The 12,248-nt window shown below is 42.3% G+C and overlaps 1 protein-coding gene across 9 annotated transcripts in view; it reads right to left on the bottom strand.

Moving 5' to 3' along the window:
* RHBDF1 (rhomboid 5 homolog 1) overlaps nucleotides 1-12,248 on the bottom strand; it is a 97,020-nt gene that overhangs the window by 18,574 nt on the left and 66,198 nt on the right. For 8 of the 9 annotated variants that reach the window (XM_044981208.1, XM_044981213.1, XM_044981209.1 and 5 more), the window contains 3 exons: nucleotides 7,495-7,701; nucleotides 6,735-6,857; nucleotides 6,397-6,557 (listed from right to left, as the gene is read on the bottom strand). In XM_044981208.1, coding sequence (XP_044837143.1) covers nucleotides 6,397-6,557; nucleotides 6,735-6,857; nucleotides 7,495-7,701 — 491 coding nt within the window. Of the gene's footprint in view, nucleotides 1-6,396; nucleotides 6,558-6,734; nucleotides 6,858-7,494; nucleotides 7,702-8,790; nucleotides 8,921-12,248 lie in introns of all 9 variants that reach the window. The other variant, XM_044981215.1, reaches the window with a different exon arrangement.

The following is a 12,248-nucleotide window of genomic DNA, read 5'->3' as shown; positions in this document are numbered from 1 at the left end:
CCATCAACGGCTAATAGCCAAAATGGTCAGGGATGCAACCCCTTGCTCTGAGTTTCCCTGAGTCTCTGACTGCCAGAAGATGGGAGTAGACAACAGGTGATGGATTTTTCTATAATTGCCCTGTTCTGTTCATTCCCTTTGAAGCATCTGGCACTGGCCACTGTCTGAAGACAGGATCCTGGGCTAGATGAACCATTGGTCTGATCCAGTATGGCCATTCTTACATTCTTGTAGTATCTTATGTTGCCTCTCTAAATAAAGTCATTGAACTTTGGAAGATATAAGCAAGGACAGAGGTAATCTTTGGCATCCATCACCAGACAGACACAAGGGGCCAGAGCTCTGCAAACTGAAAAAGATGGGCCCTTCAACCAAGGAGGGGTTGAAGCCACTGGAAACTGAATATAGGTGAGAAACCTGCTTAGGCCAAGACCTTTCACCTAGGAAGACAAAAGAAGCCACCCTCCTTTGCTTTTGTGGAAGGCCTTGACTGAGGAAAAGTCAACCATGGCTGGACAGAAGAATGACTGGTGAGAGAAGCCATCTTTAACAAAGCCTGTACCTTGCTAGATTAAGTATTAAACTTTAGATGCGTGTTTTCACTTGTATTTGCTTGTAATTTCTTTTACTTGGCATCACATAACCTTTGTGTACTGTTAATACATTTGGTTTTGGTTTGTTTGTTTTTTCCTTAAAAACCAACTCAGTGCTGTGTTTGAAGGGAAGGGTGTATCTCTCCCAGTTAAGTTAATATACTGTAAGGTGCTTTTGTCTCTTTAAAGAAGCAAACAAACCTTATTATTTCTCAGGAGAGGGCTGGACACTTCAGGGCACACGGTTCTGGGAAAATTCGGGATTGGGAGTGCATTGGGATCACCTTGCAAGTAGCAACCCAGGTTGGTGGAAGCCACGGTAGGGCTGTTGTGCTGTAGGAAGACTGTTGGAGTCAGAGCTGCTGCTCCAGGGATGCACAGCATACAGACCTGCGTGTTCGTCTGCTGATGTCCAGGCTGTAAGCCACAGCAGCAGGGCGTTCCAGGCAGGCCCCTCACTGATCTGCACTGCACCCCAGAATGTAACACCACCTGTGCACCAGGCACCTCAGATTGGAGAATTCTTGCAAACAGTGTCCGTTGGTCGCTGCCTATGCCTTTGCCACCATTGTGCTCCACATCGAGGATATAAGGGGTGGTGTGGACAGATGCCTCTCCAGTTCCTTCTCTCCTGTGAATGCAGACATGATCTGAGGCAGAGGGGAAGGAGGGTGGGTAATCGAATACCTATAAGGGCCCCACATCTCGAAGAACTCCTGCTACCACAAAGTAAATTCCCTTTCTTCTTCAAGCACTGGTCCCTGTGTGTCTTCCACTGTGGGTGACTGGCAAGCAGCACTCAGAGAGGAGGAGGTGGTGAGGATGCAGGTGGTATGGCTGCCTGTAGAACCATCATTCTGACGGATGTGTCAGCGGAGGAGTCTTGGGGAGGGATCAAAACTCTTCAGAGTGGACTCTGCTCTCATGCTTATGAGACAGTCCCCTGCTCTCATGTAGAGAATCTGTCAAAGGGTCCCTGGCCTTGCTCTTTCCTGCTCCTATGTCAGGCCTTGTATTAGGAGGCATGCTCTTCAATGGGTCTGGTCGACGTACGGTGGGGCCCCCAGCCTGGGTCCGATTCAGGCCGCACAGCTTTCTCCATGAGGTGCTTTTTAAGTTTGAGTTCTGGGTCCGGCTGGAGAAGGAGTGGCACTTATTGCACTTGATGGAGATATGCACTTCTCCGAGGCAGTACAGGTATCACTGGTGGTCATTGCTGACCAAAAAGGAGCAGGGACAGGAGACATTGTTTCTAAATACCGGTATTCTGGGCATCATCTAATTCCTGTACTGGGGAGGCAGGAGGTTCCCCAGGAAGGGGATTTAAACTACTCACTAACTATACTAATAAAACCCATTAACAATAGCTACAATGCAGAGCTGAAACAGTAAAATCTTTGACATATTTACAGTTTTGAAGACAAGGATGAGGGAGAAGCTCCAGACACTGGAGATTCTGAGTCAGGCTAGGAAGCAATAAGAAGGTACTTTAGAGGCATTTGGTGCGCACAGCCTCTTAATGGCCTTGCAGTGGAGCATGAGGATGGCAAAGGCATAGGCCAATGGACACTGCTTGCAAGAACTCTCTGGTCTCAGACGCATTTGCAGCGCATGCATATCCACAGTGGATGATACATAGGGGCCAGCACTCGAAGAAGAAACTGAGCAAAGCCCTAGGAAATCTCGTAACTGGTTCCTGGAAATCCAGCACAACAGAGCATGGGCTTAGGGTGGCTTTATGTTCTCTGGTATCTTCGAGTGACTGTTGTGGCTGCCAGTAGTATCAGACTGTGTCCAATGGGGATCCACTGCCCACCACATCACTTAGTTGTGGTGCGGTGGATAGTGAATATTGTAAGTGCTCAACTCTTTGGAGTGTGCATTAGGGAAAGAAAGAATCCACATAAAATTAATAAGTGCACAAATAACATCCCCAAACTTTCCTCTGTGTTTGTAGGTTAGTTTCTGTGTTGCAGAGCATAACAGATGACGTTTTAAATGCTCAAAAGAAATTTAATAAAACAATCTTTGTAACCTTCGGGGATACTCAGTGTATGAATGATTAGATACAAACTCTTCCAAAACACTCTGAGAAGAAGACTGTGTTACGTGTCACTTGGAAAGTCATTCTCCTCGATAAGCAATATGGATTCAGATTTGACCTGTGGCCTAGCCTTGAACACCTCTTTGACTCTTGGGAGTTTGAGGTGTTTCTATGTGTCTTTAGAGAGGCACTGCCCTCAAAATTACCTGCTATGAAATCTCTGATTTGGTTTATGACCAGGTGCATACCTGACTCCCTGAACTGACACCTTCAATAGTTTGATACAGTTCCGTAGAGTTTGAATGAAATCATTTTTGCTTTGATAAATAAAACCATTAAAATGATATAAAAATTGAAACACTGGGGATTAGCTTTTGCCCCAAAATTGGGTCTCATTCTCATTGGAAACGTGGCAAACTCCCAGTATTACTTCCAGCATCTGTCTCATAGCTGGTAACATTCTCAAGAACATGATGAGGGAAAGCGTTAGCACAATGAGATGGATTGTGAGCAGCAGAACCACGACAAGGTCCTTCCCCATGTCTGCTGTGCATTCACACCCTGGTAAACTCATAGAGCCAAGAACAAGGCTGCCCTCTGCCAGTGTGAGGTGCCAGTTACTCAGGGAGGCTCTGACTTATCAGGAAACAAAAGGAAATGACATAGTTTGATTCCTTGCTAGTGTGAGGAACCTGTTACTAAAAGGAACAGTCACAAGAGTGAAATGCCCACAAGCTGCATGGAAACTTTTTAAAAACACCATAATAGAGGCTCAAACTATATGTATACCCCCAAATTAAAAAAATATATAAAAAGGGAAGAGGACCCAAAAAATGCCACCATACCTAAACAGAGTAAAAGAAGCGGTTAGAGACAAAAAGGCATCTTTTGAAAACTGGAAATCAAATAATACTGATGAAAACAGAAAGAAGCATAAATTCTGGCAAGTCAAGAGTAAAAGTATAATTAGGTAGGCCAAAAAAAATTTGAACCAACTAGCAAAAGATTAAAAAATTGCTGTTAGTTTTTGTAAGTACATCAGAAGCAGGAACCTTGCCACATAATCAGGGGGGCCACTGGTTGACGGAAGTGCTTAAGGAGCACTCAAAGAAGATAAAGCTGTTGCAGAGAAGCTAAATGAAATCTCTACATCGATCTTCACTGCAAATGATGCAAGGGAGATTCCCACACAAACTTTCTTTTTAGGTTATGAATCTGAGAAACTGTCCCAGACTGAGGTATCAATAGAGAAGGTTTTGGAACAAATTGATAAATTAAATGGTAATAAGTCACCAGGACCAGGGATATTCACCCAAGTCTTCTGAAAGAACTCAAATATGAAATTGCAGAACTACTAACGGTGGTATGTAGCCTAGCGCTTAAATCAACTTCTGTACCAGATGACTGGTGGATAGCTAAAGTAATGCCCATTTTTTAAAAATGCTCCAGAGGTGATCCTGTCAATTACAGGCCAGTAAGTCTAATTTCAGTACCAGGCAAATAAATTGAAACTATAGTAAAAAATAGAATTATCAGACACATAGATGAATATGATACATTGGGGAAGAGTCAGCATGGCTTTTGTAAAGGGAAATCATGCCTCACCCATCTATTAGATTTCTTTGAGGGTGTCAACAAACATGTGGACAATGGTGATCCAGTGGATATAGTGTACTTGGACTTTCAGAAAACCTTTGACAAGGTCTCTCACCGAAGGCTTTTAATCAAAGTAAGCAGTCATGGGATAAGAGGGAAGGTCCTCTCATGGTCAGTAACTGGTTAAAAGATAGGAAACAAAGGGTAGGAATAAATGGTTAGTATTCACAGTGGAGAGAGGTGAAATCAGGGTCCTCCAGGGATCTGTACTGGGACCAGTGCTGTTCAACATTTTCATAAATGATTTGGGAAAAGGGGTAAACAGTGACATGGCAAAGTTTGCAGATGATACAAAACTAAAAATAGTTAAATTCAAAGCAGACTGGGAAGAATTACAAAGGGATCTTGCAAAACTAGGTGACAGGGCAACAAAACAGCAGATGAAATTCAAGCTAATAAATGCAAATTAATGCACATTGGAAAACATAATCCCAACTATATATACAAAAGGATGGGGTCTAAATTAGCCTTTACAACTCAAGACAGATCTTAAGTCATTGTGGATAGTACTCTAAAAACATTTAGTCATTTAGTCAACATTTAGCGGCAGTCAAAAAAGTTAACCAGAATGTTAGGAACCATTAGGAAAAGGATAGACAATAAAACAGAAAATATCATAATGCCATTATAGAAACCTAAACTACACCCACACCTTGAATACCGTGTGCAGTTCTGGTTGCCCCATCTCAAAAAAAGATATATTAGAATTCGAAAAGATACAGAGAAGAGCAACAAAAATGATTATGGGTATGGAACAGCTTCCATATGAGGAGAGATTAAAAAGACTGCAACTGTTCAGTTAGAAAAGAGATGACAAAGAGGGGATATGATAGAGGTCTATAAAATCATGAATGGTATGGAGAAAAAGAATAAGAAAGTGTTATTTTACATAACACAAGAAGCAGGGGTCACCCAATGAAATTAATAGGCAGCAGGTTTAAAACAAATAGAAGGAAGTACTTCTTTACACAATGCACAGTCAAAATGTAGAACTCATTGCCAGGAGATGTTACAAAGTGTAACTGTGTTCAAAACGAAATTAGATAAGTTCATGGAGGCCAGGTCCATCAATGGCTATTAGCCAAGACGGTCAGGGACCCATGCTCTGGGTGTCCCTAAACCGCTGATTGCCAGAAGCTGGGATTGGATGACAGGGATAGATCACTCAATAAATAGAAATGTCTGGCACCAGTCACTGTTGGAAGACAGGATATTAGCTACATGGACAATTGGTCTGACCCAATATGGCCATTCTTATGTTTAAGAGGAAACTGAAGACACAAGGTTCCACCCATGCATCATGGTCTCCAAGCACCAGGTCTTCCACTTGCTTGGTTTCAAATTAGTGTAATATCACTCCACGGCATTTGAGCAGGACAATTCATAGTGAATATGGCTAGGGATAGCCATTCTATCTACCAGTCTTCATGCCAATACCTTAGAGGACTGACATTCACACACTATATTTTTGCCATATTCTGTGTTCTCGGCACTCATGTAACTCATTTAAACTGGCTTTGTTTCCCCTTAAGAATGATATGGCATCATAAACAAAATGTGCAGGGGCCCAACTTCATCATGCTGTTGTGCTGACTGGAGATAAGTTAGTTCCTCATATGCACCAATTGTCAACTGCTCTCTGAAGTCGGAGGCTGTTTCTTAGGTAAACAAGATTTCAGGTATGGGATAAACAGAGGGGGTGTCACACAGACTGCACAGCAGCCCTGGGGATTCTCCTCCCAAACGGATAGGAATACTGGGGGCAGTCGCCTAAGCAGCCTCTCAGCCTTTCCATTCAAGGCCTTCAATAAGAGGGCTGGTATTTAGCACTAGGCAAGAATCTGTGTGCTCTGCTGCTCTGGGTCTGCACTGAGCTCAACTTAGTCAGCTAAGTTGAGGTATCAATCTTTGCACAAGTCAGGCCTGTGTATCAGATCCATTCCGAGGAGTACCAGCAGCAGCAGAGACACTAGTTCCTCTGGGCTTGTCTTCACCATGAGCAATGGTGGCTAAAGCCTTTCAAACCTGTGGTGTGAAATGTCCTCCCCTTCCCACATTCGGGACCATGGATTAGATTCTGCCAACTGTCAGGAGGATACTCACAGCATCAGGTGGCTTCTTTCAAGTTCATTTTTGTCTAAGGCACCTCCTGTTAGATCGGCCTGATCCTGGGGTTTCACCTCAGAGTCTTTGATCGCAGCTTCAGATGGAGATTCAAACACTTCATCTGGGTATGTAGAGAGCTCCTCATGGAGGACTCCTTCCTGGGCAAAGAAACATAAGTCCTGTCAAAGACATTCTGGTGACTTATTAGAGCAAATTAACTAAAAAGGAAGCTCTGGCAGAAGCGGCGCCTCTCCCTTGAGCCCACGCATACTGCTGGGTGATAGCATTCTTACAGCCTTCGGCTACCGGGACAAAGCCAGCACTGCTCCCCTTACCCGAGCAAAAAACGAGGTGTCCAACTCATCCGGGAAATCCACTGTATCCTCCTCCAAGAAACTAGCTGGGGTGAAGCTGCGCCGCTGAGCCCTCCTCAGGGTACTGTCCTTCACAGAACGGCCCTGGAAGAGAAGGGAATAGCATTCAGTCACAGAGAAATTTGACCCCACAAACACTTAACAGTTCTGAAGACCCTGCTTCTTCAGGGGCTTAGCTGTGTCAGGGAGTCACCAAACTAAGTGCAGCAGATCCACCAGCCACCTGACACCCTTCTAGTGAGACTTGTGAATTCCACATACCAGTATTTCCAAGATGGCAGCACCATCCCTTTCAACTGAGCTAAATGGTGCCTTCTGCAGTATACAAATGCTCTAATGTGCTTCTTACAAAGGACCATCAGAGCCATTCAGAGCCTAGCTTTTCCAAACTTCTCATCCAATCAGAGCCTAGAGCTTACATACTGCTAACCAAGTTTTGTAAGGAACATTTGAGCCTGGTTGTTGTCAGCCTTGAAGCACTGAGACTAACAAACTCTTGGCAGGTCTTTGTAAAGCTTACAGGTAACCTGGTCTACTCCACTCCCTTCTAGGCATGGGCAGGAGACAGTACAAAGTGTACTTAGTCAGAACAGTGACTTCCCAAAATGACACAGTGGAGTCCCATTTTATAACTCCTCCCACCTCAGGAATCCCATAGAGGGTGCCTGCACCAGAGACCTCCACCCCGTCCCAACAGGAATCCCCCTCACTCAAACAGTACCTTCACCAGGGCTGCTGCTGCTCGGAAGCTCATTTTAGCCACTGATTCCCGTTTCCGCCGTCGTGGTAAGCGATTGAACCCAGACCGAGAGCTGGTGAAGGAGCACAGTGATGTGGCACCTGGAGTGATTGGTGTGTGAGGGATGCTGTATCCATCATTATCATCAGCCATACGGAATGCTCGGCCTCGTGCTAAAGGGTCTACAATCTGCAGTCGAAGAGAGGATCTCAGTTACTGTGAGAAACAGCATGCACTCTCAGGCCAGGAGCGAAGGTCTGTGCCTCATTCTTGGGGCCCTTTTCTCCCCTCAGAAAACACAAAGAAACATAGGAACTGCCTGACTGGATCAGACCAGGGCTTCATCAAGCCCAGTATCCTGTCTCTGACAGCTGCCAGCACAAGATGCTTCAGAGGAAGGTGTGGGATAATCTGTACTCCATGAAGGTAACACCGGGAGCCCTGAACATGAGGTTTTACATTCCTTCCAAAATGTTTGTTATCATTAACTATAACAAATATGGATAACAAGACTATCCAGGAGTGTACAATTCTCTTTGACTCTTCTTAAATTCTTGGCCTCACCAACATCATGTGGCAGTGAATTCCACAGTTTAATTATCTGTTGTGTGAATGAGAGTTTTTCTAGGTCCTTGATCATTCTTTGGCTTCCTTTCATAGATTCCAAGGCCAGATGGAACCACTGTGATCATGTAGTCAAGTATCAGAGGGGTAGCCGTGTTAGTCTGGTTCTGTAGAAGCAGCAAAGAATCCTGTGGCACCTTAAAGTTCACCTCAAAGAGAAACTGCTGAGCTCCAGTTCATCTGCAAATTTAACACCATCAGCTCAGGACTAAACAAAGACTGTGAATGGCTTGCCAATTACAGAACCAGTTTCTCCTCCCTTGGTTTTCACACCTCAGCTGCTGGAACAGGGCCTCATCCTCCCTGATTGATCTAACCTCGTTATCTCTAGCTTGCTTCTTGCTTGCTTATATATATATACACCTGCCCCTGGAAATTTCCACTGCTTGCATCTGAAGAAGTGGGTATTCACCCACGAAAGCTCATGCTGCAAAACGTCTGTTAGTCTATAAGGTGCCACAGGATTCTTTGCTGTGATCATGTAGTATGACCTTCTATATAATACATGTCAGAGAACTTCCCCAAAATAAATCCTAAAGTAAATTCCTTCTCTGAGACCCCTCTAACTGTTCAATATCCTTTTTGAGATGGAGTGACCAGTGCAGCATACACTGTCGAGATGGGCTGATTTACACAATGCATAATAATGTTTACCTTAGCATTTTCCATCCTGTATCCTAACATCTTGTTTGCTTTCTGGACCACAGCTGAGCAGAGGTCTTTATTGAGCTGTCCTCTGTGATGCCCTGGTCCTTTTTGTGATTTAATACAGCTAACTTAGACCCTGCAAGATGTGTAAATAGTTCACATTTTCCCCTCCAATGTGCATTACTTTGCAGCACATATCAGTATTGAACGTAATCTACATTCACCCACGTTAGTTAGGTCTCTGAAATTCCTCCATTCCTAAGCAGCAGAACACAAACTCCTTTCGGGTCATCCCTACTGTTCTTTAGAGCTAGTCAAAATTTTTAAGCTGAAAATTGTTCTCACCAAAAACTGTGGTTTTGTTGAACATGAATTTTTTTGTAGAAAAATGTCATCTTTAATTATATTGTTCAATATTTCAATGGAAAATTTTGAAACAAACTGAAATTTTTCATTTTGTTTAGTTTCAAATTGCATTTTTCATTTCATTTTGGATGGGGGAGGGTATTTCCTCTCGCTTCCTTTTTGGTTTTGTTTTTTTAAATACTCCCCCCACCCCTTCCCACCAGAACATGACTTCAGTGGGACTATCTGAGAAAGTAAAGTAAAGCACGTGTGTTTGCAAGATTGGGGCCCCATTTTTGAAAATGTAACCCTATCTCACTTTGGGGCTGAAGCCCAGAGAGGCAGCAGGAAGGAGTTCTGCAGAGCAGCCCTTGGCTGCTGGTTACAGGATCCCTGGGCTGGAATCTGATGTAGTGGGAGAGGCCAGGTTCCCTACTAGCCACCAGGGAAGGTGGCATGAAGCCCCTGAGAAAGGGACGTGGATGATAGAGAGCCCTGAGAAAAGGGAGTGAGGACACAAGGCCCAGTGTCAGAGATGAAGATCTGATACACGGTCTTGGACTTGGCTGGATTTTTCTGGTACCTTGCCAGAGGTGGACTCAATTGTGACCTGGACAGAGGGCCTAGTTAAAGAATTAGAGACCACTTCAGAGCCAAAGCAATGGGCAGCTGGGTGTGCCAGATATGGGGAGAGACACTACACCATGCTTAGAAACAAGGAGGAACTCCAGAAACGAATGATCTCCTTCACATCCACAGAAATTTTTCACAGAAATTTTTACAGATATTTTTCATTTATTGCTGACTATTTCCAAAATAAGCAACTGAGTCAATAATTTCTTTAAATGTTTCTATTTTTTTTTTAATCCTACCAAGTGATTAAGCTGACCAAATTTTTTCCCCCAATATTGCTTGTTTAGAAAATGGAAAACGATAAACATTCTGATTAGAATTTTGGATAATAAATTTGAAAAATGAACCAATTTTGAATCCTGTGAAATTTGTCAATTTCTCAACCAGCTCTACTTGTAACTAGGGCTGACGAGTGATTAAAAAAAATAATCACGATTAATCACACTGTTAAAAAATAATAGAATACCATTTATTTAAGTATTTTTGGATGTTTTCTACATTTTCAAATATATTGATTTCAATTACACCCAGAATACAAAGTGTACAGTGCTCACTTTATATTTATTTTTTATTACAAGTATTTACTCTGTGCAAAAACAAAAGAAATAGTATTTTTCAATTCACCTAATACAACTACTGTAGTGAAATCTCTTTATCATGAAAGTTGAATTTACAAATGTAGAATTATGTACAAAAAAACCTGCATTCAAAAGTAAAACAACGTAAAATTTTAGAGCCTGCAAGTCCACTCAGTCCTACTTCTTGTTCAGCCAATTACACTAAGACAAACAATTTTTGTTTACATTTGCAGGAGATAATGCTGCCCACTTCTTGTTTACAATGTCACCTGAAAGTGAAAACAAGCATTCACATGGCACTGTTGTAGCTGGTGTCGCAAGATATTTACGTGACAGATGCGCTAAAGATTCATATGTCCCTTCATGTTTCAACCACCATTCCAGAGGACATGCGTCATGCTGATGACGAGTTGTGCTCGATAACGATCCAAAGCAGTGCGCACTGATGCATGTTCATGTTCATTATCTGAGTCAGATGCCACCAGCAGAAGGCTGATTTTTTTTTTTTTTTTTTTTTTTTTTGGTGGTTTGGGGTCTGTAATTTCTGCATCGGAGTATTGGTCTTAAGTCTTCTGAAAGCATGCTCCACACCTCGTCCCTCTCAGATTTTGGAAGGCACTTCAGATGCTTAAACTTTAGATCAACTGCTGTAGCTATCTTTAGAAATTTCACATTGGTACCTTCTTTGCATTTTGTCAAATCTGCAGTGAAAGTGTTCTTAAAACAAACAATATGTGCTGGGTCATCATCCGAGACTTTTATAACATGAAATATATAGCAGAATGCAGGTAAAACAGAGCCGAAGACATACAGTTCTCCCCCAAGGAGTTCAGTCACAAATTTAATAAACACATTTTTTTAACGAGCGTCATCAGCATGGAAGCATGTCCTCTGGAATGGTGACCAAAGCATGAAGGGGCATACAAATGTTTAGCATATCTGTCATGTGAATGCCTTGCAGTGCCAGCTACAAAAGTGCCACGCAAATGCCTATTCTCACTTTCAGGTGACACTGTAAATAAGAATCAGCATTATGTCTCACAAATGTAAACAAACTTGTTTGTCTGAGCAATTAGGTGAACAAGAAGTAGGACTGAGTGGAGTTGTAGGCTCTAAAGTTTACATTGTTTTGTTTTTGAGTGCAGTTAAGTAACAAAAAACATTCTACATTTGTAAGTTGCACTTTCATGACAAAGATTGCACTACAGTATTTGTATGAAGTGAATTAAAAATAAACAAAAGAAATAGTATCATTTTTACAATGCAAATATTTGTAATAAAAAATAATATAACGTGAGCACTGTACACTTTGTATTCTGTGTTGTAATTGAAATCAAATATTTGAAAACTGTAGAAAAACATCCAAAATATTTAATAAATTTCAATTGGTATTATATTGCTTAACAGTGTGATTAAAACTGCGATTAATCGCGATACATTTTTTTAATCACCATTAATTTTTTTCAGTTAGTTGCGTGAGTTAACTGTGATTAATCGTCAGCCCTACTTGTAACCTTCCTGGGCAGCATGCACTTGTGAAGTTACAGGATCCAAAAACATCACATTACACCTCCACAGGGCCAGAAATGAGGATTTAACTCTGTCCAACACAGCAAGAAAAAACTAATGCTGACTATGGCAGCAATTTCTATGCACTCTCCTAACCAAAAGGCTGATGGTTAGGAGAGTGCAAATTCTGAATTTACAAATTCTGCCAGTATAGCATATAACCCTCATTACCCCAACAGTTGTGGCCTGAAAAAGTTATAGGCTCTGATGGTTGGGCTCATAACCAAGAGTTCAACATCCAACAGCACGACATAGCCAGTTTCTTTCCATTGTTACATATGGAGGTTATAAACTACAGAAGCTACATCCAACAGACATTACAACTTCCATGTGGCTCCA

The sequence above is a fragment of the Mauremys mutica genome, chromosome 11 (genome assembly GCF_020497125.1).
Source record: "Mauremys mutica isolate MM-2020 ecotype Southern chromosome 11, ASM2049712v1, whole genome shotgun sequence".
Taxonomy (NCBI): Eukaryota; Metazoa; Chordata; order Testudines; family Geoemydidae; genus Mauremys; species Mauremys mutica.
Note: the sequence above shows the minus strand (reverse complement) of the source record. Positions and strands in the feature narration are given on the sequence as shown.